The following is a 23457-nucleotide window of genomic DNA, read 5'->3' on the forward strand; positions in this document are numbered from 1 at the left end:
ACTGTCCATGATGTAAATGTCTATGCTGTAACTGTCCATGATGTGAATGTTCATACTGAAACTCATAATTTAAATGTTCATGCTGTAACTGTCATAATTTAAATGTTCATGATGTAACTGTCCATGATGTAAATGTTCATACTGTAACTGTCCATGATGTAAATGTGTATGCAGTAACTCTATATTATTTTGGATGTGCTTCCTCCCATAATGTAATGCTGCTATAACTATGCATGGTATATTTTTTGTTCTTCAACAAAAATTATAATTAAAAAATTCAATAATTGCAGATAATTATTCTGTTCAGTGATAGTTTTAGTTATAAATCGGTTAATTTTCCATCGACTAGTTATATATAAAGACCTATATTAACTAAATTAGTATTTGTATACAAATCAGAAAAAGGTCATTTCATCCACTATAATTTAAAAGGGTGAATTTTAAAGTTTGAAATGGAAGACAAAATATTGCCATCCCATCATATGCGCTTGCTTGTAATACCATGGTCAGTAGAATATTAAAGTAACACTTTACTCTGCATTTCTTCCTTTTCTTACTGGAATTTTTTTCCTACTAACATTTCTAATCTATTTCATGATTGTGACCAGCAAGGAGATCTTTACCCTTGATGCATCATCTCTATGGTAACCTATTCCTCTTATTAATTGCCATGTCCGCAGTCTTGTCTGTCTGTCAGAGTGTATGTCTGTATGCATGTTAACTTGCTCTGCATGCCTCTAACTGTTAAATTCCAATTAATTCCTCCTTAATTCACAGTGTATATAGGTGATGTTAATATAGTGCAACTCCAGTCCTCACCTTCTTTGCACAGAGCAGGTGAGCCCATCTCACTAAGTTATTATAGTTGGCAGATCTGTAGCACTATACACACAGAGGTAGAGGAATACTATCTAGTAGGGTTCCTGTGAATTAATTTAATCCAGGGGTATGTAGTACATGTACAGGGATTAAAATCCACTCAAATCTTAAAGTTCATTGCCTCAATATCCAATCAATCAGTCTAGAATTTGTATGCCTCAGAATACTGAACTTAATCTCTGGCATGATAGTCAATTGTTAATCATTATACATCCAATGTAGTCAGGCATTTAGCGTGGCGCTTCAAACAGATTCTGATTTAAAATAAATAAATTTGTTATATCTTGTCATACAGTTAATCACAGTTTAATCAGCAGTTAATGTTTCTAAATATTCAAATTTGTTCTTACCATAATTAGAGCAAACAAAGCACCCGTGCCTGTTTCATGGCTCCTGGCTCCTGCTGTGAATAATTTGTTTTTTGAACTGGGACTAAACTTATCTGCATGACTGACCCCTATAAGGTCACACATCCTGATACTTTTTGACTTAACAGTAATATTATGAAGTTATTAAGAGGATACTGAAAAGTATGCACGATGACAGTGCAGCGAGCGTATCAACCGACGCAGAGTGGAGGTTGATGGTTTACAGTAATCCTCATAATAACCTTATCATTAAACATATTTTCCTCCCATTTAGAACAGATTTGTATGGGGTCCGGGCAAACTCTGGAGGCTGCTATGTTATTTTTATTATTAGAGGACACTTACGTGTGTAATCATTCCATATTTGGAATTAGTGTTTCCTAATATGAAAAGATGAAAATACCCAGTGCAATACCGCAAAATTACGGCATGCTGTAACTTATGGCTTTACAGTGACAGATGTATAATAATATCATATATTGTAATTACAATTTTAGATTTAAAAGTTTTGCCATGTTTGCAAGTTTTTGAATTTAAATGAAAACTGCTTGAATTTGGGGTTGGAAATAATCAAGAAGTTCTAGTTGATAGTGAAATTGCCCCCCCCCCCTTAACCTTAATTAGTATGCACATCATGCATTCACAAATTGAGTCTTCATGAAAAAAAGCACTGCTGTTTAAAAGAATTATCAGTTTCAATGTCACCTTCAAGTTGATTAATGTGATAAATTGTTTGCCCTCTACCATTAGTGCTACATATCTGCCATGATGTGTTTTTCTTTGTAACTATAATTTGTCTTTTCTTGCATGCTTTACTCATCAGTTAATGCTTGATGACTGACTGGTGTGTGTTAGTAATTTACCTTGTTACATTGTTCAATGGTTATTGTCTTTCATCTTTACACCATGATCAGCTAATTACCTAACTTGGTGAACATGATCAAAAATATGTTTCAGTTTTTCACACAAAGTAAAACTGTACAATGTTCTTTGAAAAAGTGTCGTAATGTAAATTGGTTGATGTGAAAGTTTTGACGTGTTGTAGCGCAATATGATTGCTGCAATGTGTATTTGTATTCAATTTCAGAAATGCTGAGTTTTTGATTATCATGTGACTTATTATGTGACTGACTGATTGAACAATGCAGCAAGTAATAGTTAAAGATTTCCTTGTCATCATTGTAACATAATCAGGAATGTTGACGTGTACATCTACTGGAATTGTTATGTTATGTTTCTCTGATACTGATAGTGTTGCATTGGACTCGTCATCAGTTAACCTGTGTTTCTGGGTTGAACCCCTACCCTGAGTGAGTGTGCAACAGACTCAATGGAAAGGCTAACCCCTACCCTGAGTGAGTGTGCAACAGACTCAATGGAAAGGCTAACCCCTACCCTGAGTGAGTGTGCCACAGACTCAATGGAAAGGCTAACCCCTACCCTGAGTGAGTGTGCCACAGACTCAATGGAAAGGCTAACCCCTACCCTTAGTGAGTGTGCCACAGACTCAATGGAAAGGCTAACCCCTACCCTGAGTGAGTGTGCCACAGACTTAATGGAAAGGCTAACCACTACCCTGAGTGAGTGTGCCACAGAATCAATGGAAAGGCTAACCCCTACCCTGAGTGAGTGTGCCACAGAATCAATAGAAAGGCTAACCCCTACCCTGAGTGAGTGTGCCACAAAATCAATGGAAAGGCTAACCACTATCCTGAGTGAGTGTGCCACAGAATCAATGGAAAGGCTAACCCCTACACTGAGTGAGTGTGCCACAGAATCAATGGAAAGGCTAACCCCTACCCTGAGTGAGTGTGCCACAGACTCAATGGAAAGGCTAACCCCTACCCTGAGTGAGTGTGCCACAGAATCAATGGAAAGGCTAACCCCTACCCTTAGTGAGTGTGCCACAGAATCAATGGAAAGGCTAACCCCTATCCTGAGTGAGTGTGCCACAGACTCAATGGAAAGGCTAACCCCTACCCTGAGTGAGTGTGCCACAGACTCAATGGAAAGGCTAACCTCTACCCTGAGTGAGTGTGCCACAGACTCAATGGAAAGGCTAACCCCTACCCTGAGTGAGTGTGCCACAGAATCAATGGAAAGGCTAACCCCTAACCTGAGTGAGTGTGCCACAGACTCAATGGAAAGGCTAACCATTACCCTGAGTGAGTGTGCCACAGAATCAATGGAAAGGCTAACCCCTACCCTGAGTGAGTGTGCCACAGACTCAATGGAAAGGCTAACCCCTACCCTGAGTGAGTGTGCCACAGACTCAATAGAAATGCTAACCCCTACCCTGAGTGAGTGTGCCACAGACTCAATGGAAAGGCTAACCCCTACCCTGAGTGAGTGTGCCACAGATTCAATGGAAAGGCTAACCCCTACCCTGAGTGAGTGTGCCACAGACTCAATGGAAAGGCTAACCCCTACCCTGAGTGAGTGTGCCACAGACTCAATAGAAATGCTAACCCCTACCCTGAGTGAGTGTGCCACAGACTCAATGGAAAGGCTAACCCCTACCCTGAGTGAGTGTGCCACAGACTCAATGGAAAGGCTAACCCCTACCCTGAGTGAGTGTGCCACAGACTCAATGGAAAGGCTAACCCCTACCCTGAGTGAGTGTGCCACAGAATCAATGGAAAGGCTAACCCCTACCCTGAGTGAGTGTGCCACAGACTCAATAGAAATGCTAACCCCTACCCTGAGTGAGTGTGCCACAGACTCAATGGAAAGGCTAACCCCTACCCTGAGTGAGTGTGCCACAGACTCAATGGAAAGGCTAACCCCTACCCTGAGTGAGTGTGCCACAGACTCAATGGAAAGGCTAACCCCTACCCTGAGTGAGTGTGCCACAGACTCAATGGAAAGGCTAACCTCTACCCTGAGTGAGTGTGCCACAGACTCAATGGAAAGGCTAACCCCTACCCTGAGTGAGTGTGCCACAGATTCAATGGAAAGGCTAACCCCTACCCTGAGTGAGTGTGCCACAGACTCAATGGAAAGGCTAACCTCTACCGTGAGTGAGTGTGCCACAGACTCAATGGAAAGGCTAACCACTACCCTGAGTGAGTGTGCCACAGAATCAATGGAAAGGCTAACCCCTACCCTGAGTGAGTGTGCCACAGAATCAATGGAAAGGCTAACCCCTACCCTGAGTGAGTGTGCCACAGACTCAATGGAAAGGCTAACCACTACCCTGAGTGAGTGTGCCACAGAATCAATGGAAAGGCTAACCCCTACCCTGAGTGAGTGTGCCACAGACTCAATGGAAAGGCTAACCCCTACCCTTAGTGAGTGTGCCACAGACACAACGGAAAGGCTAACCCCTACCCTGAGTGAGTGTGCCACAGAATCAATAGAAAGGCTAACCCCTACCCTTAGTGAGTGTGCCACAGACTCAATAGAAATGCTAACCCCTACCCTGAGTGAGTGTGCCACAGACTCAATGGAAAGGCTAACCCCTACCCTGAGTGAGTGTGCCACAGACTTAATGGAAAGGCTAACCCCTACACTTAGTGAGTGTGCCACAGAATCAATGGAAAGGCTAACCCCTACCCTGAGTGAGTGTGCCACAGACTCAATGGAAAGGCTAACCCCTACCCTGAGTGAGTGTGCCACAGACTCAATGGAAAGGCTAACCCCTACCCTGAGTGAGTGTGCCACAGACTCAATGGAAAGGCTAACCCCTACCCTGAGTGAGTGTGCCACAGACTCAATAGAAAGGCTAACCCCTACCATGAGTGAGTGTGCCACAGACTCAATAGAAATGCTAACCCCTACCCTGAGTGAGTGTGCCACAGACTCAATGGAAAGGCTAACCCCTACCCTGAGTGAGTGTGCCACAGACTCAATGAAAAGGCTAACCCCTACCCTGAGTGAGTGTGCCACAGAATCAATGGAAAGGCTAACCCCTACCCTGAGTGAGTGTGCCACAGACTCAATAGAAATGCTAACCCCTACCCTGAGTGAGTGTGCCACAGACTCAATGGAAAGGCTAACCCCTACCCTGAGTGAGTATGCCACAGACTCAATGGAAAGGCTAACCCCTACCCTGAGTGAGTGTGCCACAGACTCAATGGAAAGGCTAACCCCTACCCTGAGTGAGTGTGCCACAGACTCAATGGAAAGGCTAACCTCTACCCTGAGTGAGTGTGCCACAGACTCAATGGAAAGGCTAACCCCTACCCTGAGTGAGTGTGCCACAGATTCAATGGAAAGGCTAACCCCTACCCTGAGTGAGTGTGCCACAGACTCAATGGAAAGGCTAACCTCTACCGTGAGTGAGTGTGCCACAGACTCAATGGAAAGGCTAACCACTACCCTGAGTGAGTGTGCCACAGAATCCATGGAAAGGCTAACCCCTACCCTGAGTGAGTGTGCCACAGAATCAATGGAAAGGCTAACCCCTACCCTGAGTGAGTGTGCCACAGACTCAATGGAAAGGCTAACCACTACCCTGAGTGAGTGTGCCACAGAATCAATGGAAAGGCTAACCCCTACCCTGAGTGAGTGTGCCACAGACTCAATGGAAAGGCTAACCACTACCCTGAGTGAGTGTGCCACAGAATCAATGGAAAGGCTAACCCCTACCCTGAGTGAGTGTGCCACAGAATCAATGGAAAGGCTAACCCCTACCCTGAGTGAGTGTGCCACAGACTCAATGGAAAGGCTAACCACTACCCTGAGTGAGTGTGCCACAGAATCAATGGAAAGGCTAACCCCTACCCTGAGTGAGTGTGCCACAGACTCAATGGAAAGGCTAACCCCTACCCTTAGTGAGTGTGCCACAGACACAACGGAAAGGCTAACCCCTACCCTGAGTGAGTGTGCCACAGATTCAATGGAAAGGCTAACCCCTACCCTGAGTGAGTGTGCCACAGACTCAATGGAAAGGCTAACCCCTACCCTGAGTGAGTGTGCCACAGACTCAATAGAAATGCTAACCCCTACCCTGAGTGAGTGTGCCACAGAATCAATGGAAAGGCTAACCCCTACCCTGAGTGAGTGTGCCACAGAATCAATGGAAAGGCTAACCCCTACCCTGAGTGAGTGTGCCACAGACTCAATGGAAAGGCTAACCACTACCCTGAGTGAGTGTGCCACAGAATCAATGGAAAGGCTAACCCCTACCCTGAGTGAGTGTGCCACAGACTCAATGGAAAGGCTAACCCCTACCCTTAGTGAGTGTGCCACAGACACAACGGAAAGGCTAACCCCTACCCTGAGTGAGTGTGCCACAGATTCAATGGAAAGGCTAACCCCTACCCTGAGTGAGTGTGCCACAGACTCAATGGAAAGGCTAACCCCTACCCTGAGTGAGTGTGCCACAGACTCAATAGAAATGCTAACCCCTACCCTGAGTGAGTGTGCCACAGACTCAATGGAAAGGCTAACCCCTACCCTGAGTGAGTGTGCCACAGACTCAATGGAAAGGCTAACCCCTACCCTGAGTGAGTGTGCCACAGACTCAATGGAAAGGCTAACCCCTACCCTGAGTGAGTGTGCCACAGAATCAATGGAAAGGCTAACCCCTACCCTGAGTGAGTGTGCCACAGACTCAATAGAAATGCTAACCCCTACCCTGAGTGAGTGTGCCACAGACTCAATGGAAAGGCTAACCCCTACCCTGAGTGAGTGTGCCACAGACTCAATGGGAAGGCTAACCCCTACCCTGAGTGAGTGTGCCACAGACTCAATGGAAAGGCTAACCCCTACCCTGAGTGAGTGTGCCACAGACTCAATGGAAAGGCTAACCTCTACCCTGAGTGAGTGTGCCACAGACTCAATGGAAAGGCTAACCCCTACCCTGAGTGAGTGTGCCACAGATTCAATGGAAAGGCTAACCCCTACCCTGAGTGAGTGTGCCACAGACTCAATGGAAAGGCTAACCTCTACCGTGAGTGAGTGTGCCACAGACTCAATGGAAAGGCTAACCACTACCCTGAGTGAGTGTGCCACAGAATCAATGGAAAGGCTAACCCCTACCCTGAGTGAGTGTGCCACAGAATCAATGGAAAGGCTAACCCCTACCCTGAGTGAGTGTGCCACAGACTCAATGGAAAGGCTAACCACTACCCTGAGTGAGTGTGCCACAGAATCAATGGAAAGGCTAACCCCTACCCTGAGTGAGTGTGCCACAGACTCAATGGAAAGGCTAACCCCTACCCTTAGTGAGTGTGCCACAGACACAACGGAAAGGCTAACCCCTACCCTGAGTGAGTGTGCCACAGAATCAATAGAAAGGCTAACCCCTACCCTTAGTGAGTGTGCCACAGACTCAATAGAAATGCTAACCCCTACCCTGAGTGAGTGTGCCACAGACTCAATGGAAAGGCTAACCCCTACCCTGAGTGAGTGTGCCACAGACTTAATGGAAAGGCTAACCCCTACACTTAGTGAGTGTGCCACAGAATCAATGGAAAGGCTAACCCCTACCCTGAGTGAGTGTGCCACAGACTCAATGGAAAGGCTAACCCCTACCCTGAGTGAGTGTGCCACAGACTCAATGGAAAGGCTAACCCCTACCCTGAGTGAGTGTGCCACAGACTCAATGGAAAGGCTAACCCCTACCCTGAGTGAGTGTGCCACAGACTCAATAGAAAGGCTAACCCCTACCATGAGTGAGTGTGCCACAGACTCAATAGAAATGCTAACCCCTACCCTGAGTGAGTGTGCCACAGACTCAATGGAAAGGCTAACCCCTACCCTGAGTGAGTGTGCCACAGACTCAATGAAAAGGCTAACCCCTACCCTGAGTGAGTGTGCCACAGAATCAATGGAAAGGCTAACCCCTACCCTGAGTGAGTGTGCCACAGACTCAATAGAAATGCTAACCCCTACCCTGAGTGAGTGTGCCACAGACTCAATGGAAAGGCTAACCCCTACCCTGAGTGAGTATGCCACAGACTCAATGGAAAGGCTAACCCCTACCCTGAGTGAGTGTGCCACAGACTCAATGGAAAGGCTAACCCCTACCCTGAGTGAGTGTGCCACAGACTCAATGGAAAGGCTAACCTCTACCCTGAGTGAGTGTGCCACAGACTCAATGGAAAGGCTAACCCCTACCCTGAGTGAGTGTGCCACAGATTCAATGGAAAGGCTAACCCCTACCCTGAGTGAGTGTGCCACAGACTCAATGGAAAGGCTAACCTCTACCGTGAGTGAGTGTGCCACAGACTCAATGGAAAGGCTAACCACTACCCTGAGTGAGTGTGCCACAGAATCCATGGAAAGGCTAACCCCTACCCTGAGTGAGTGTGCCACAGAATCAATGGAAAGGCTAACCCCTACCCTGAGTGAGTGTGCCACAGACTCAATGGAAAGGCTAACCACTACCCTGAGTGAGTGTGCCACAGAATCAATGGAAAGGCTAACCCCTACCCTGAGTGAGTGTGCCACAGACTCAATGGAAAGGCTAACCCCTACCCTGAGTGAGTGTGCCACAGACTCAATAGAAATGCTAACCCCTACCCTGAGTGAGTGTGCCACAGACTCAATGGAAAGGCTAACCCCTACCCTGAGTGAGTGTGCCACAGACTCAATGGAAAGGCTAACCCCTACCCTGAGTGAGTGTGCCACAGACTCAATAGAAATGCTAACCCCTACCCTGAGTGAGTGTGCCACAGACTCAATGGAAAGGCTAACCCCTACCCTGAGTGAGTGTGCCACAGACTCAATGAAAAGGCTAACCCCTACCCTGAGTGAGTGTGCCACAGAATCAATGGAAAGGCTAACCCCTACCCTGAGTGAGTGTGCCACAGACTCAATAGAAATGCTAACCCCTACCCTGAGTGAGTGTGCCACAGACTCAATGGAAAGGCTAACCCCTACCCTGAGTGAGTATGCCACAGACTCAATGGAAAGGCTAACCCCTACCCTGAGTGAGTGTGCCACAGACTCAATGGAAAGGCTAACCCCTACCCTGAGTGAGTGTGCCACAGACTCAATGGAAAGGCTAACCTCTACCCTGAGTGAGTGTGCCACAGACTCAATGGAAAGGCTAACCCCTACCCTGAGTGAGTGTGCCACAGATTCAATGGAAAGGCTAACCCCTACCCTGAGTGAGTGTGCCACAGACTCAATGGAAAGGCTAACCTCTACCGTGAGTGAGTGTGCCACAGACTCAATGGAAAGGCTAACCACTACCCTGAGTGAGTGTGCCACAGAATCCATGGAAAGGCTAACCCCTACCCTGAGTGAGTGTGCCACAGAATCAATGGAAAGGCTAACCCCTACCCTGAGTGAGTGTGCCACAGACTCAATGGAAAGGCTAACCACTACCCTGAGTGAGTGTGCCACAGAATCAATGGAAAGGCTAACCCCTACCCTGAGTGAGTGTGCCACAGACTCAATGGAAAGGCTAACCCCTACCCTGAGTGAGTGTGCCACAGACTCAATAGAAATGCTAACCCCTACCCTGAGTGAGTGTGCCACAGACTCAATGGAAAGGCTAACCCCTACCCTGAGTGAGTGTGCCACAGATTCAATGGAAAGGCTAACCCCTACCCTGAGTGAGTGTGCCACAGACTCAATGGAAAGGCTAACCCCTACCCTGAGTGAGTGTGCCACAGACTCAATAGAAATGCTAACCCCTACCCTGAGTGAGTGTGCCACAGACTCAATGGAAAGGCTAACCCCTACCCTGAGTGAGTGTGCCACAGACTCAATGGAAAGGCTAACCCCTACCCTGAGTGAGTGTGCCACAGACTCAATGGAAAGGCTAACCCCTACCCTGAGTGAGTGTGCCACAGAATCAATGGAAAGGCTAACCCCTACCCTGAGTGAGTGTGCCACAGACTCAATAGAAATGCTAACCCCTACCCTGAGTGAGTGTGCCACAGACTCAATGGAAAGGCTAACCCCTACCCTGAGTGAGTGTGCCACAGACTCAATGGAAAGGCTAACCCCTACCCTGAGTGAGTGTGCTACAGACTCAATGGAAAGGCTAACCCCTACCCTGAGTGAGTGTGCCACAGACTCAATGGAAAGGCTAACCTCTACCCTGAGTGAGTGTGCCACAGACTCAATGGAAAGGCTAACCCCTACCCTGAGTGAGTGTGCCACAGATTCAATGGAAAGGCTAACCCCTACCCTGAGTGAGTGTGCCACAGACTCAATGGAAAGGCTAACCTCTACCGTGAGTGAGTGTGCCACAGACTCAATGGAAAGGCTAACCACTACCCTGAGTGAGTGTGCCACAGAATCAATGGAAAGGCTAACCCCTACCCTGAGTGAGTGTGCCACAGAATCAATGGAAAGGCTAACCCCTACCCTGAGTGAGTGTGCCACAGACTCAATGGAAAGGCTAACCACTACCCTGAGTGAGTGTGCCACAGAATCAATGGAAAGGCTAACCCCTACCCTGAGTGAGTGTGCCACAGACTCAATGGAAAGGCTAACCCCTACCCTGAGTGAGTGTGCCACAGACTCAATGGAAAGGCTAACCCCTACCCTTAGTGAGTGTGCCACAGACACAACGGAAAGGCTAACCCCTACCCTGAGTGAGTGTGCCACAGAATCAATAGAAAGGCTAACCCCTACCCTTAGTGAGTGTGCCACAGACTCAATAGAAATGCTAACCCCTACCCTGAGTGAGTGTGCCACAGACTCAATGGAAAGGCTAACCCCTACCCTGAGTGAGTGTGCCACAGACTTAATGGAAAGGCTAACCCCTACACTTAGTGAGTGTGCCACAGAATCAATGGAAAGGCTAACCCCTACCCTGAGTGAGTGTGCCACAGACTCAATGGAAAGGCTAACCCCTACCCTGAGTGAGTGTGCCACAGACTCAATGGAAAGGCTAACCCCTACCCTGAGTGAGTGTGCCACAGACTCAATGGAAAGGCTAACCCCTACCCTGAGTGAGTGTGCCACAGACTCAATAGAAAGGCTAACCCCTACCATGAGTGAGTGTGCCACAGACTCAATAGAAATGCTAACCCCTACCCTGAGTGAGTGTGCCACAGACTCAATGGAAAGGCTAACCCCTACCCTGAGTGAGTGTGCCACAGACTCAATGGAAAGGCTAACCCCTACCCTGAGTGAGTGTGCCACAGACTCAATGGAAAGGCTAACCCCTACCCTGAGTGAGTGTGCCACAGACTCAATGGAAAGGCTAACCTCTACCCTGAGTGAGTGTGCCACAGACTCAATGGAAAGGCTAACCCCTACCCTGAGTGAGTGTGCCACAGATTCAATGGAAAGGCTAACCCCTACCCTGAGTGAGTGTGCCACAGACTCAATGGAAAGGCTAACCTCTACCGTGAGTGAGTGTGCCACAGACTCAATGGAAAGGCTAACCACTACCCTGAGTGAGTGTGCCACAGAATCAATGGAAAGGCTAACCCCTACCCTGAGTGAGTGTGCCACAGAATCAATGGAAAGGCTAACCCCTACCCTGAGTGAGTGTGCCACAGACTCAATGGAAAGGCTAACCACTACCCTGAGTGAGTGTGCCACAGAATCAATGGAAAGGCTAACCCCTACCCTGAGTGAGTGTGCCACAGACTCAATGGAAAGGCTAACCCCTACCCTGAATGAGTGTGCCACAGACTCAATGGAAAGGCTAACCCCTACCCTTAGTGAGTGTGCCACAGACACAACGGAAAGGCTAACCCCTACCCTGAGTGAGTGTGCCACAGAATCAATAGAAAGGCTAACCCCTACCCTTAGTGAGTGTGCCACAGACTCAATAGAAATGCTAACCCCTACCCTGAGTGAGTGTGCCACAGACTCAATGGAAAGGCTAACCCCTACCCTGAGTGAGTGTGCCACAGACTTAATGGAAAGGCTAACCCCTACACTTAGTGAGTGTGCCACAGAATCAATGGAAAGGCTAACCCCTACCCTGAGTGAGTGTGCCACAGACTCAATGGAAAGGCTAACCCCTACCCTGAGTGAGTGTGCCACAGACTCAATGGAAAGGCTAACCCCTACCCTGAGTGAGTGTGCCACAGACTCAATGGAAAGGCTAACCCCTACCCTGAGTGAGTGTGCCACAGACTCAATAGAAAGGCTAACCCCTACCCTGAGTGAGTGTACCACAGACTCAATGGAAAGGCTAACCTCTACCCTTAGTGAGTGTGCCACAGACACAACGGAAAGGCTAACCCCTACCCTGAGTGAGTGTGCCACAGAATCAATAGAAAGGCTAACCCCTACCCTGAGTGAGTGTGCCACAGACTCAATGGAAAGGCTAACCCCTACCCTGAGTGAGTGTGCCACAGACTCAATGGAAAGGCTAACCCCTATCCTGAGTGAGTGTGCCACAGACTCAATGGAAAGGCTAACCCCTACCCTGAGTGAGTGTGCCACAGACTCAATGGAAAGGCTAACCCCTATCCTGAGTGAGTGTGCCACAGACTCAATGGAAAGGCTAACCCCTACCCTGAGTGAGTATGCCACAGACTCAATGGAAAGGCTAACCCCTACCCCGAGTGAGTGTGCCACAGACTCAATGGAAAGGCTAACCCCTACCCTGAGTGAGTGTGCCACAGAATCAATGGAAAGGCTAACCCCTACCCTGAGTGAGTGTGCCACAGAATCAATGGAAAGGCTAACCCCTACCCTGAGTGAGTGTGCCACAGAATCAATAGAAAGGCTAACCCCTACCCTGAGTGAGTGTGCCACAGAATCAATGGAAAGGCTAACCACTACCCTGAGTGAGTGTGCCACAGAATCAATGGAAAGGCTAACCCCTACACTGAGTGAGTGTGCCACAGAATCAATGGAAAGGCTAACCCCTACCCTGAGTGAGTGTGCCACAGAATCAATGGAAAGGCTAACCCCTACCCTGAGTGAGTGTGCCACAGACTCAATAGAAATGCTAACCCCTACCCTGAGTGAGTGTGCCACAGACTCAATAGAAATGCTAACCCCTACCCTGAGTGTGTGTGCCACAGACTCAATAGAAATGCTAACCCCTACCCTGAGTGAGTGTGCCACAGAATCAATGGAAAGGCTAACCCCTACACTGAGTGAGTGTGCCACAGACTCAATAGAAATGCTAACCCCTACCCTGAGTGAGTGTGCCACAGAATCAATAGAAAGGCTAACCCCTACCCTGAGTGAGTGTGCCACAGACTCAATGGAAAGGCTAACTCCTACCCTGAGTGAGTGTGCCACAGACTCAATGGAAAGGCTAACCCCTACCCTGAGTGAGTGTGCCACAGAATCAATGGAAAGGCTAACCCCTACCCTGAGTGAGTGTGCCACAGAATCAATGGAAAGGCTAACCCCTACCCTGAGTGAGAGTGCCACAGACTCAATAGAAATGCTAACCCCCACCCTGAGTGAGTGTGCCACAGACTCAATAGAAATGCTAACCCCTACCCTGAGTGAGTGTGCCACAGAATCAATGGAAAGGCTAACCTCTACCCTGAGTGAGTGTGCCACAGACTCAATGGAAAGGCTAACCACTACCCTGAGTGAGTGTGCCACAGAATCCATGGAAAGGCTAACCCCTACCCTTAGTGAGTGTGCCACAGACTCAATGGAAAGGCTAACCCCTACCCTGAGTGAGTGTGCCACAGACTCAATGGAAAGGCTAACCCCTACTCTGAGTGAGTGTGCCACAGACTCAATGGAAAGGCTAACCCCTACCCTGAGTGAGTGTGCCACAGAATCCATGGAAAGGCTAACCCCTACCCTGAGTGAGTGTGCCACAGACTCAATGGAAAGGCTAACCCCCTATCCTTAGTGAGTGTGCCACAGACTCAATGGAAAGGCTAACCCCTACCCTTAGTGAGTGTGCCACAGAATCAATGGAAAGTTTAACCCCTACCCTTAGTGAGTGTGCCACAGACTCAATAGAAAGGCTAACCCCTACCCTGAGTGAGTGTGCCACAGACTCAATGGAAAGGCTAACCCCTACCCTTAGTGAGTGTGCCACAGAATCAATGGAAAGGCTAACCCCTACCCTGAGTGAGTGTGCCACAGACTCAATGGAAAGGCTAACCACTACCCTGAGTGAGTGTGCCACAGAATCAATGGAAAGGCTAACCCCTACCCTTAGTGAGTGTGCCACAGAATCAATGGAAAGGCTAACCACTACCCTGAGTGAGTGTGCCACAGAATCAATGGAAAGGTTAACCCCTACCCTTAGTGAGTGTGCCACAGACTCAATAGAAAGGCTAACCCCTACCCTGAGTGAGTGTGCCACAGATTCAATGGAAAGGCTAACCCCTACCCTGAGTGAGTGTGCCACAGACTCAATGGAAAGGCTAACCTCTACCGTGAGTGAGTGTGCCACAGACTCAATGGAAAGGCTAACCACTACCCTGAGTGAGTGTGCCACAGAATCCATGGAAAGGCTAACCCCTACCCTGAGTGAGTGTGCCACAGAATCAATGGAAAGGCTAACCCCTACCCTGAGTGAGTGTGCCACAGACTCAATGGAAAGGCTAACCACTACCCTGAGTGAGTGTGCCACAGAATCAATGGAAAGGCTAACCCCTACCCTGAGTGAGTGTGCCACAGACTCAATGGAAAGGCTAACCCCTACCCTGAGTGAGTGTGCCACAGACTCAATAGAAATGCTAACCCCTACCCTGAGTGAGTGTGCCACAGACTCAATGGAAAGGCTAACCCCTACCCTGAGTGAGTGTGCCACAGATTCAATGGAAAGGCTAACCCCTACCCTGAGTGAGTGTGCCACAGACTCAATGGAAAGGCTAACCCCTACCCTGAGTGAGTGTGCCACAGACTCAATAGAAATGCTAACCCCTACCCTGAGTGAGTGTGCCACAGACTCAATGGAAAGGCTAACCCCTACCCTGAGTGAGTGTGCCACAGAATCAATGGAAAGGCTAACCCCTACCCTGAGTGAGTGTGCCACAGACTCAATGGAAAGGCTAACCACTACCCTGAGTGAGTGTGCCACAGAATCAATGGAAAGGCTAACCCCTACCCTGAGTGAGTGTGCCACAGACTCAATGGAAAGGCTAACCCCTACCCTTAGTGAGTGTGCCACAGACACAACGGAAAGGCTAACCCCTACCCTGAGTGAGTGTGCCACAGATTCAATGGAAAGGCTAACCCCTACCCTGAGTGAGTGTGCCACAGACTCAATGGAAAGGCTAACCCCTACCCTGAGTGAGTGTGCCACAGACTCAATAGAAATGCTAACCCCTACCCTGAGTGAGTGTGCCACAGAATCAATGGAAAGGCTAACCCCTACCCTGAGTGAGTGTGCCACAGAATCAATGGAAAGGCTAACCCCTACCCTGAGTGAGTGTGCCACAGACTCAATGGAAAGGCTAACCACTACCCTGAGTGAGTGTGCCACAGAATCAATGGAAAGGCTAACCCCTACCCTGAGTGAGTGTGCCACAGACTCAATGGAAAGGCTAACCCCTACCCTTAGTGAGTGTGCCACAGACACAACGGAAAGGCTAACCCCTACCCTGAGTGAGTGTGCCACAGATTCAATGGAAAGGCTAACCCCTACCCTGAGTGAGTGTGCCACAGACTCAATGGAAAGGCTAACCCCTACCCTGAGTGAGTGTGCCACAGACTCAATAGAAATGCTAACCCCTACCCTGAGTGAGTGTGCCACAGACTCAATGGAAAGGCTAACCCCTACCCTGAGTGAGTGTGCCACAGACTCAATGGAAAGGCTAACCCCTACCCTGAGTGAGTGTGCCACAGACTCAATGGAAAGGCTAACCCCTACCCTGAGTGAGTGTGCCACAGAATCAATGGAAAGGCTAACCCCTACCCTGAGTGAGTGTGCCACAGACTCAATAGAAATGCTAACCCCTACCCTGAGTGAGTGTGCCACAGACTCAATGGAAAGGCTAACCCCTACCCTGAGTGAGTGTGCCACAGACTCAATGGGAAGGCTAACCCCTACCCTGAGTGAGTGTGCCACAGACTCAATGGAAAGGCTAACCCCTACCCTGAGTGAGTGTGCCACAGACTCAATGGAAAGGCTAACCTCTACCCTGAGTGAGTGTGCCACAGACTCAATGGAAAGGCTAACCCCTACCCTGAGTGAGTGTGCCACAGATTCAATGGAAAGGCTAACCCCTACCCTGAGTGAGTGTGCCACAGACTCAATGGAAAGGCTAACCTCTACCGTGAGTGAGTGTGCCACAGACTCAATGGAAAGGCTAACCACTACCCTGAGTGAGTGTGCCACAGAATCAATGGAAAGGCTAACCCCTACCCTGAGTGAGTGTGCCACAGAATCAATGGAAAGGCTAACCCCTACCCTGAGTGAGTGTGCCACAGACTCAATGGAAAGGCTAACCACTACCCTGAGTGAGTGTGCCACAGAATCAATGGAAAGGCTAACCCCTACCCTGAGTGAGTGTGCCACAGACTCAATGGAAAGGCTAACCCCTACCCTTAGTGAGTGTGCCACAGACACAACGGAAAGGCTAACCCCTACCCTGAGTGAGTGTGCCACAGAATCAATAGAAAGGCTAACCCCTACCCTTAGTGAGTGTGCCACAGACTCAATAGAAATGCTAACCCCTACCCTGAGTGAGTGTGCCACAGACTCAATGGAAAGGCTAACCCCTACCCTGAGTGAGTGTGCCACAGACTTAATGGAAAGGCTAACCCCTACACTTAGTGAGTGTGCCACAGAATCAATGGAAAGGCTAACCCCTACCCTGAGTGAGTGTGCCACAGACTCAATGGAAAGGCTAACCCCTACCCTGAGTGAGTGTGCCACAGACTCAATGGAAAGGCTAACCCCTACCCTGAGTGAGTGTGCCACAGACTCAATGGAAAGGCTAACCCCTACCCTGAGTGAGTGTGCCACAGACTCAATAGAAAGGCTAACCCCTACCATGAGTGAGTGTGCCACAGACTCAATAGAAATGCTAACCCCTACCCTGAGTGAGTGTGCCACAGACTCAATGGAAAGGCTAACCCCTACCCTGAGTGAGTGTGCCACAGACTCAATGAAAAGGCTAACCCCTACCCTGAGTGAGTGTGCCACAGAATCAATGGAAAGGCTAACCCCTACCCTGAGTGAGTGTGCCACAGACTCAATAGAAATGCTAACCCCTACCCTGAGTGAGTGTGCCACAGACTCAATGGAAAGGCTAACCCCTACCCTGAGTGAGTATGCCACAGACTCAATGGAAAGGCTAACCCCTACCCTGAGTGAGTGTGCCACAGACTCAATGGAAAGGCTAACCCCTACCCTGAGTGAGTGTGCCACAGACTCAATGGAAAGGCTAACCTCTACCCTGAGTGAGTGTGCCACAGACTCAATGGAAAGGCTAACCCCTACCCTGAGTGAGTGTGCCACAGATTCAATGGAAAGGCTAACCCCTACCCTGAGTGAGTGTGCCACAGACTCAATGGAAAGGCTAACCTCTACCGTGAGTGAGTGTGCCACAGACTCAATGGAAAGGCTAACCACTACCCTGAGTGAGTGTGCCACAGAATCCATGGAAAGGCTAACCCCTACCCTGAGTGAGTGTGCCACAGAATCAATGGAAAGGCTAACCCCTACCCTGAGTGAGTGTGCCACAGACTCAATGGAAAGGCTAACCACTACCCTGAGTGAGTGTGCCACAGAATCAATGGAAAGGCTAACCCCTACCCTGAGTGAGTGTGCCACAGACTCAATGGAAAGGCTAACCCCTACCCTGAGTGAGTGTGCCACAGACTCAATAGAAATGCTAACCCCTACCCTGAGTGAGTGTGCCACAGACTCAATGGAAAGGCTAACCCCTACCCTGAGTGAGTGTGCCACAGACTCAATGGAAAGGCTAACCCCTACCCTGAGTGAGTGTGCCACAGACTCAATAGAAATGCTAACCCCTACCCTGAGTGAGTGTGCCACAGACTCAATGGAAAGGCTAACCCCTACCCTGAGTGAGTGTGCCACAGACTCAATGAAAAGGCTAACCCCTACCCTGAGTGAGTGTGCCACAGAATCAATGGAAAGGCTAACCCCTACCCTGAGTGAGTGTGCCACAGACTCAATAGAAATGCTAACCCCTACCCTGAGTGAGTGTGCCACAGACTCAATGGAAAGGCTAACCCCTACCCTGAGTGAGTATGCCACAGACTCAATGGAAAGGCTAACCCCTACCCTGAGTGAGTGTGCCACAGACTCAATGGAAAGGCTAACCCCTACCCTGAGTGAGTGTGCCACAGACTCAATGGAAAGGCTAACCTCTACCCTGAGTGAGTGTGCCACAGACTCAATGGAAAGGCTAACCCCTACCCTGAGTGAGTGTGCCACAGATTCAATGGAAAGGCTAACCCCTACCCTGAGTGAGTGTGCCACAGACTCAATGGAAAGGCTAACCTCTACCGTGAGTGAGTGTGCCACAGACTCAATGGAAAGGCTAACCACTACCCTGAGTGAGTGTGCCACAGAATCCATGGAAAGGCTAACCCCTACCCTGAGTGAGTGTGCCACAGAATCAATGGAAAGGCTAACCCCTACCCTGAGTGAGTGTGCCACAGACTCAATGGAAAGGCTAACCACTACCCTGAGTGAGTGTGCCACAGAATCAATGGAAAGGCTAACCCCTACCCTGAGTGAGTGTGCCACAGACTCAATGGAAAGGCTAACCCCTACCCTGAGTGAGTGTGCCACAGACTCAATAGAAATGCTAACCCCTACCCTGAGTGAGTGTGCCACAGACTCAATGGAAAGGCTAACCCCTACCCTGAGTGAGTGTGCCACAGATTCAATGGAAAGGCTAACCCCTACCCTGAGTGAGTGTGCCACAGACTCAATGGAAAGGCTAACCCCTACCCTGAGTGAGTGTGCCACAGACTCAATAGAAATGCTAACCCCTACCCTGAGTGAGTGTGCCACAGACTCAATGGAAAGGCTAACCCCTACCCTGAGTGAGTGTGCCACAGACTCAATGGAAAGGCTAACCCCTACCCTGAGTGAGTGTGCCACAGACTCAATGGAAAGGCTAACCCCTACCCTGAGTGAGTGTGCCACAGAATCAATGGAAAGGCTAACCCCTACCCTGAGTGAGTGTGCCACAGACTCAATAGAAATGCTAACCCCTACCCTGAGTGAGTGTGCCACAGACTCAATGGAAAGGCTAACCCCTACCCTGAGTGAGTGTGCCACAGACTCAATGGAAAGGCTAACCCCTACCCTGAGTGAGTGTGCTACAGACTCAATGGAAAGGCTAACCCCTACCCTGAGTGAGTGTGCCACAGACTCAATGGAAAGGCTAACCTCTACCCTGAGTGAGTGTGCCACAGACTCAATGGAAAGGCTAACCCCTACCCTGAGTGAGTGTGCCACAGATTCAATGGAAAGGCTAACCCCTACCCTGAGTGAGTGTGCCACAGACTCAATGGAAAGGCTAACCTCTACCGTGAGTGAGTGTGCCACAGACTCAATGGAAAGGCTAACCACTACCCTGAGTGAGTGTGCCACAGAATCAATGGAAAGGCTAACCCCTACCCTGAGTGAGTGTGCCACAGAATCAATGGAAAGGCTAACCCCTACCCTGAGTGAGTGTGCCACAGACTCAATGGAAAGGCTAACCACTACCCTGAGTGAGTGTGCCACAGAATCAATGGAAAGGCTAACCCCTACCCTGAGTGAGTGTGCCACAGACTCAATGGAAAGGCTAACCCCTACCCTGAGTGAGTGTGCCACAGACTCAATGGAAAGGCTAACCCCTACCCTTAGTGAGTGTGCCACAGACACAACGGAAAGGCTAACCCCTACCCTGAGTGAGTGTGCCACAGAATCAATAGAAAGGCTAACCCCTACCCTTAGTGAGTGTGCCACAGACTCAATAGAAATGCTAACCCCTACCCTGAGTGAGTGTGCCACAGACTCAATGGAAAGGCTAACCCCTACCCTGAGTGAGTGTGCCACAGACTTAATGGAAAGGCTAACCCCTACACTTAGTGAGTGTGCCACAGAATCAATGGAAAGGCTAACCCCTACCCTGAGTGAGTGTGCCACAGACTCAATGGAAAGGCTAACCCCTACCCTGAGTGAGTGTGCCACAGACTCAATGGAAAGGCTAACCCCTACCCTGAGTGAGTGTGCCACAGACTCAATGGAAAGGCTAACCCCTACCCTGAGTGAGTGTGCCACAGACTCAATAGAAAGGCTAACCCCTACCATGAGTGAGTGTGCCACAGACTCAATAGAAATGCTAACCCCTACCCTGAGTGAGTGTGCCACAGACTCAATGGAAAGGCTAACCCCTACCCTGAGTGAGTGTGCCACAGACTCAATGGAAAGGCTAACCCCTACCCTGAGTGAGTGTGCCACAGACTCAATGGAAAGGCTAACCCCTACCCTGAGTGAGTGTGCCACAGACTCAATGGAAAGGCTAACCTCTACCCTGAGTGAGTGTGCCACAGACTCAATGGAAAGGCTAACCCCTACCCTGAGTGAGTGTGCCACAGATTCAATGGAAAGGCTAACCCCTACCCTGAGTGAGTGTGCCACAGACTCAATGGAAAGGCTAACCTCTACCGTGAGTGAGTGTGCCACAGACTCAATGGAAAGGCTAACCACTACCCTGAGTGAGTGTGCCACAGAATCAATGGAAAGGCTAACCCCTACCCTGAGTGAGTGTGCCACAGAATCAATGGAAAGGCTAACCCCTACCCTGAGTGAGTGTGCCACAGACTCAATGGAAAGGCTAACCACTACCCTGAGTGAGTGTGCCACAGAATCAATGGAAAGGCTAACCCCTACCCTGAGTGAGTGTGCCACAGACTCAATGGAAAGGCTAACCCCTACCCTGAATGAGTGTGCCACAGACTCAATGGAAAGGCTAACCCCTACCCTTAGTGAGTGTGCCACAGACACAACGGAAAGGCTAACCCCTACCCTGAGTGAGTGTGCCACAGAATCAATAGAAAGGCTAACCCCTACCCTTAGTGAGTGTGCCACAGACTCAATAGAAATGCTAACCCCTACCCTGAGTGAGTGTGCCACAGACTCAATGGAAAGGCTAACCCCTACCCTGAGTGAGTGTGCCACAGACTTAATGGAAAGGCTAACCCCTACACTTAGTGAGTGTGCCACAGAATCAATGGAAAGGCTAACCCCTACCCTGAGTGAGTGTGCCACAGACTCAATGGAAAGGCTAACCCCTACCCTGAGTGAGTGTGCCACAGACTCAATGGAAAGGCTAACCCCTACCCTGAGTGAGTGTGCCACAGACTCAATGGAAAGGCTAACCCCTACCCTGAGTGAGTGTGCCACAGACTCAATAGAAAGGCTAACCCCTACCCTGAGTGAGTGTACCACAGACTCAATGGAAAGGCTAACCTCTACCCTTAGTGAGTGTGCCACAGACACAACGGAAAGGCTAACCCCTACCCTGAGTGAGTGTGCCACAGAATCAATAGAAAGGCTAACCCCTACCCTGAGTGAGTGTGCCACAGACTCAATGGAAAGGCTAACCCCTACCCTGAGTGAGTGTGCCACAGACTCAATGGAAAGGCTAACCCCTATCCTGAGTGAGTGTGCCACAGACTCAATGGAAAGGCTAACCCCTACCCTGAGTGAGTGTGCCACAGACTCAATGGAAAGGCTAACCCCTATCCTGAGTGAGTGTGCCACAGACTCAATGGAAAGGCTAACCCCTACCCTGAGTGAGTATGCCACAGACTCAATGGAAAGGCTAACCCCTACCCCGAGTGAGTGTGCCACAGACTCAATGGAAAGGCTAACCCCTACCCTGAGTGAGTGTGCCACAGAATCAATGGAAAGGCTAACCCCTACCCTGAGTGAGTGTGCCACAGAATCAATGGAAAGGCTAACCCCTACCCTGAGTGAGTGTGCCACAGAATCAATAGAAAGGCTAACCCCTACCCTGAGTGAGTGTGCCACAGAATCAATGGAAAGGCTAACCACTACCCTGAGTGAGTGTGCCACAGAATCAATGGAAAGGCTAACCCCTACACTGAGTGAGTGTGCCACAGAATCAATGGAAAGGCTAACCCCTACCCTGAGTGAGTGTGCCACAGAATCAATGGAAAGGCTAACCCCTACCCTGAGTGAGTGTGCCACAGACTCAATAGAAATGCTAACCCCTACCCTGAGTGAGTGTGCCACAGACTCAATAGAAATGCTAACCCCTACCCTGAGTGTGTGTGCCACAGACTCAATAGAAATGCTAACCCCTACCCTGAGTGAGTGTGCCACAGAATCAATGGAAAGGCTAACCCCTACACTGAGTGAGTGTGCCACAGACTCAATAGAAATGCTAACCCCTACCCTGAGTGAGTGTGCCACAGAATCAATAGAAAGGCTAACCCCTACCCTGAGTGAGTGTGCCACAGACTCAATGGAAAGGCTAACTCCTACCCTGAGTGAGTGTGCCACAGACTCAATGGAAAGGCTAACCCCTACCCTGAGTGAGTGTGCCACAGAATCAATGGAAAGGCTAACCCCTACCCTGAGTGAGTGTGCCACAGAATCAATGGAAAGGCTAACCCCTACCCTGAGTGAGAGTGCCACAGACTCAATAGAAATGCTAACCCCCACCCTGAGTGAGTGTGCCACAGACTCAATAGAAATGCTAACCCCTACCCTGAGTGAGTGTGCCACAGAATCAATGGAAAGGCTAACCTCTACCCTGAGTGAGTGTGCCACAGACTCAATGGAAAGGCTAACCACTACCCTGAGTGAGTGTGCCACAGAATCCATGGAAAGGCTAACCCCTACCCTTAGTGAGTGTGCCACAGACTCAATGGAAAGGCTAACCCCTACCCTGAGTGAGTGTGCCACAGACTCAATGGAAAGGCTAACCCCTACTCTGAGTGAGTGTGCCACAGACTCAATGGAAAGGCTAACCCCTACCCTGAGTGAGTGTGCCACAGAATCCATGGAAAGGCTAACCCCTACCCTGAGTGAGTGTGCCACAGACTCAATGGAAAGGCTAACCCCCTATCCTTAGTGAGTGTGCCACAGACTCAATGGAAAGGCTAACCCCTACCCTTAGTGAGTGTGCCACAGAATCAATGGAAAGTTTAACCCCTACCCTTAGTGAGTGTGCCACAGACTCAATAGAAAGGCTAACCCCTACCCTGAGTGAGTGTGCCACAGACTCAATGGAAAGGCTAACCCCTACCCTTAGTGAGTGTGCCACAGAATCAATGGAAAGGCTAACCCCTACCCTGAGTGAGTGTGCCACAGACTCAATGGAAAGGCTAACCACTACCCTGAGTGAGTGTGCCACAGAATCAATGGAAAGGCTAACCCCTACCCTTAGTGAGTGTGCCACAGAAT

General features: G+C 49.4%; 1 protein-coding gene across 2 annotated transcripts in view; it reads left to right on the forward strand.

The window, feature by feature from the left end:
- Positions 1-23457, forward strand: part of LOC144352636 (rho GTPase-activating protein 26-like) — a 140910-nt gene that overhangs the window by 95351 nt on the left and 22102 nt on the right. Inside the window, exon 22 of one of the 2 annotated variants that reach the window (XM_085498157.1) lies at positions 778-837. The exons of the other annotated variant lie outside the window; for it this stretch is intronic. Coding sequence (XP_085354283.1) covers positions 778-837 — 60 coding nt within the window. The remainder of the gene's footprint in view (positions 1-777; positions 838-23457) is intronic. 2 annotated transcript variants of the gene reach the window in all.

Source organism: Saccoglossus kowalevskii, chromosome 4, assembly GCF_978046115.1.
Source record: "Saccoglossus kowalevskii chromosome 4, keSacKowa6.1, whole genome shotgun sequence".
In the NCBI taxonomy this organism is placed as follows: Eukaryota; Metazoa; Hemichordata; class Enteropneusta; family Harrimaniidae; genus Saccoglossus; species Saccoglossus kowalevskii.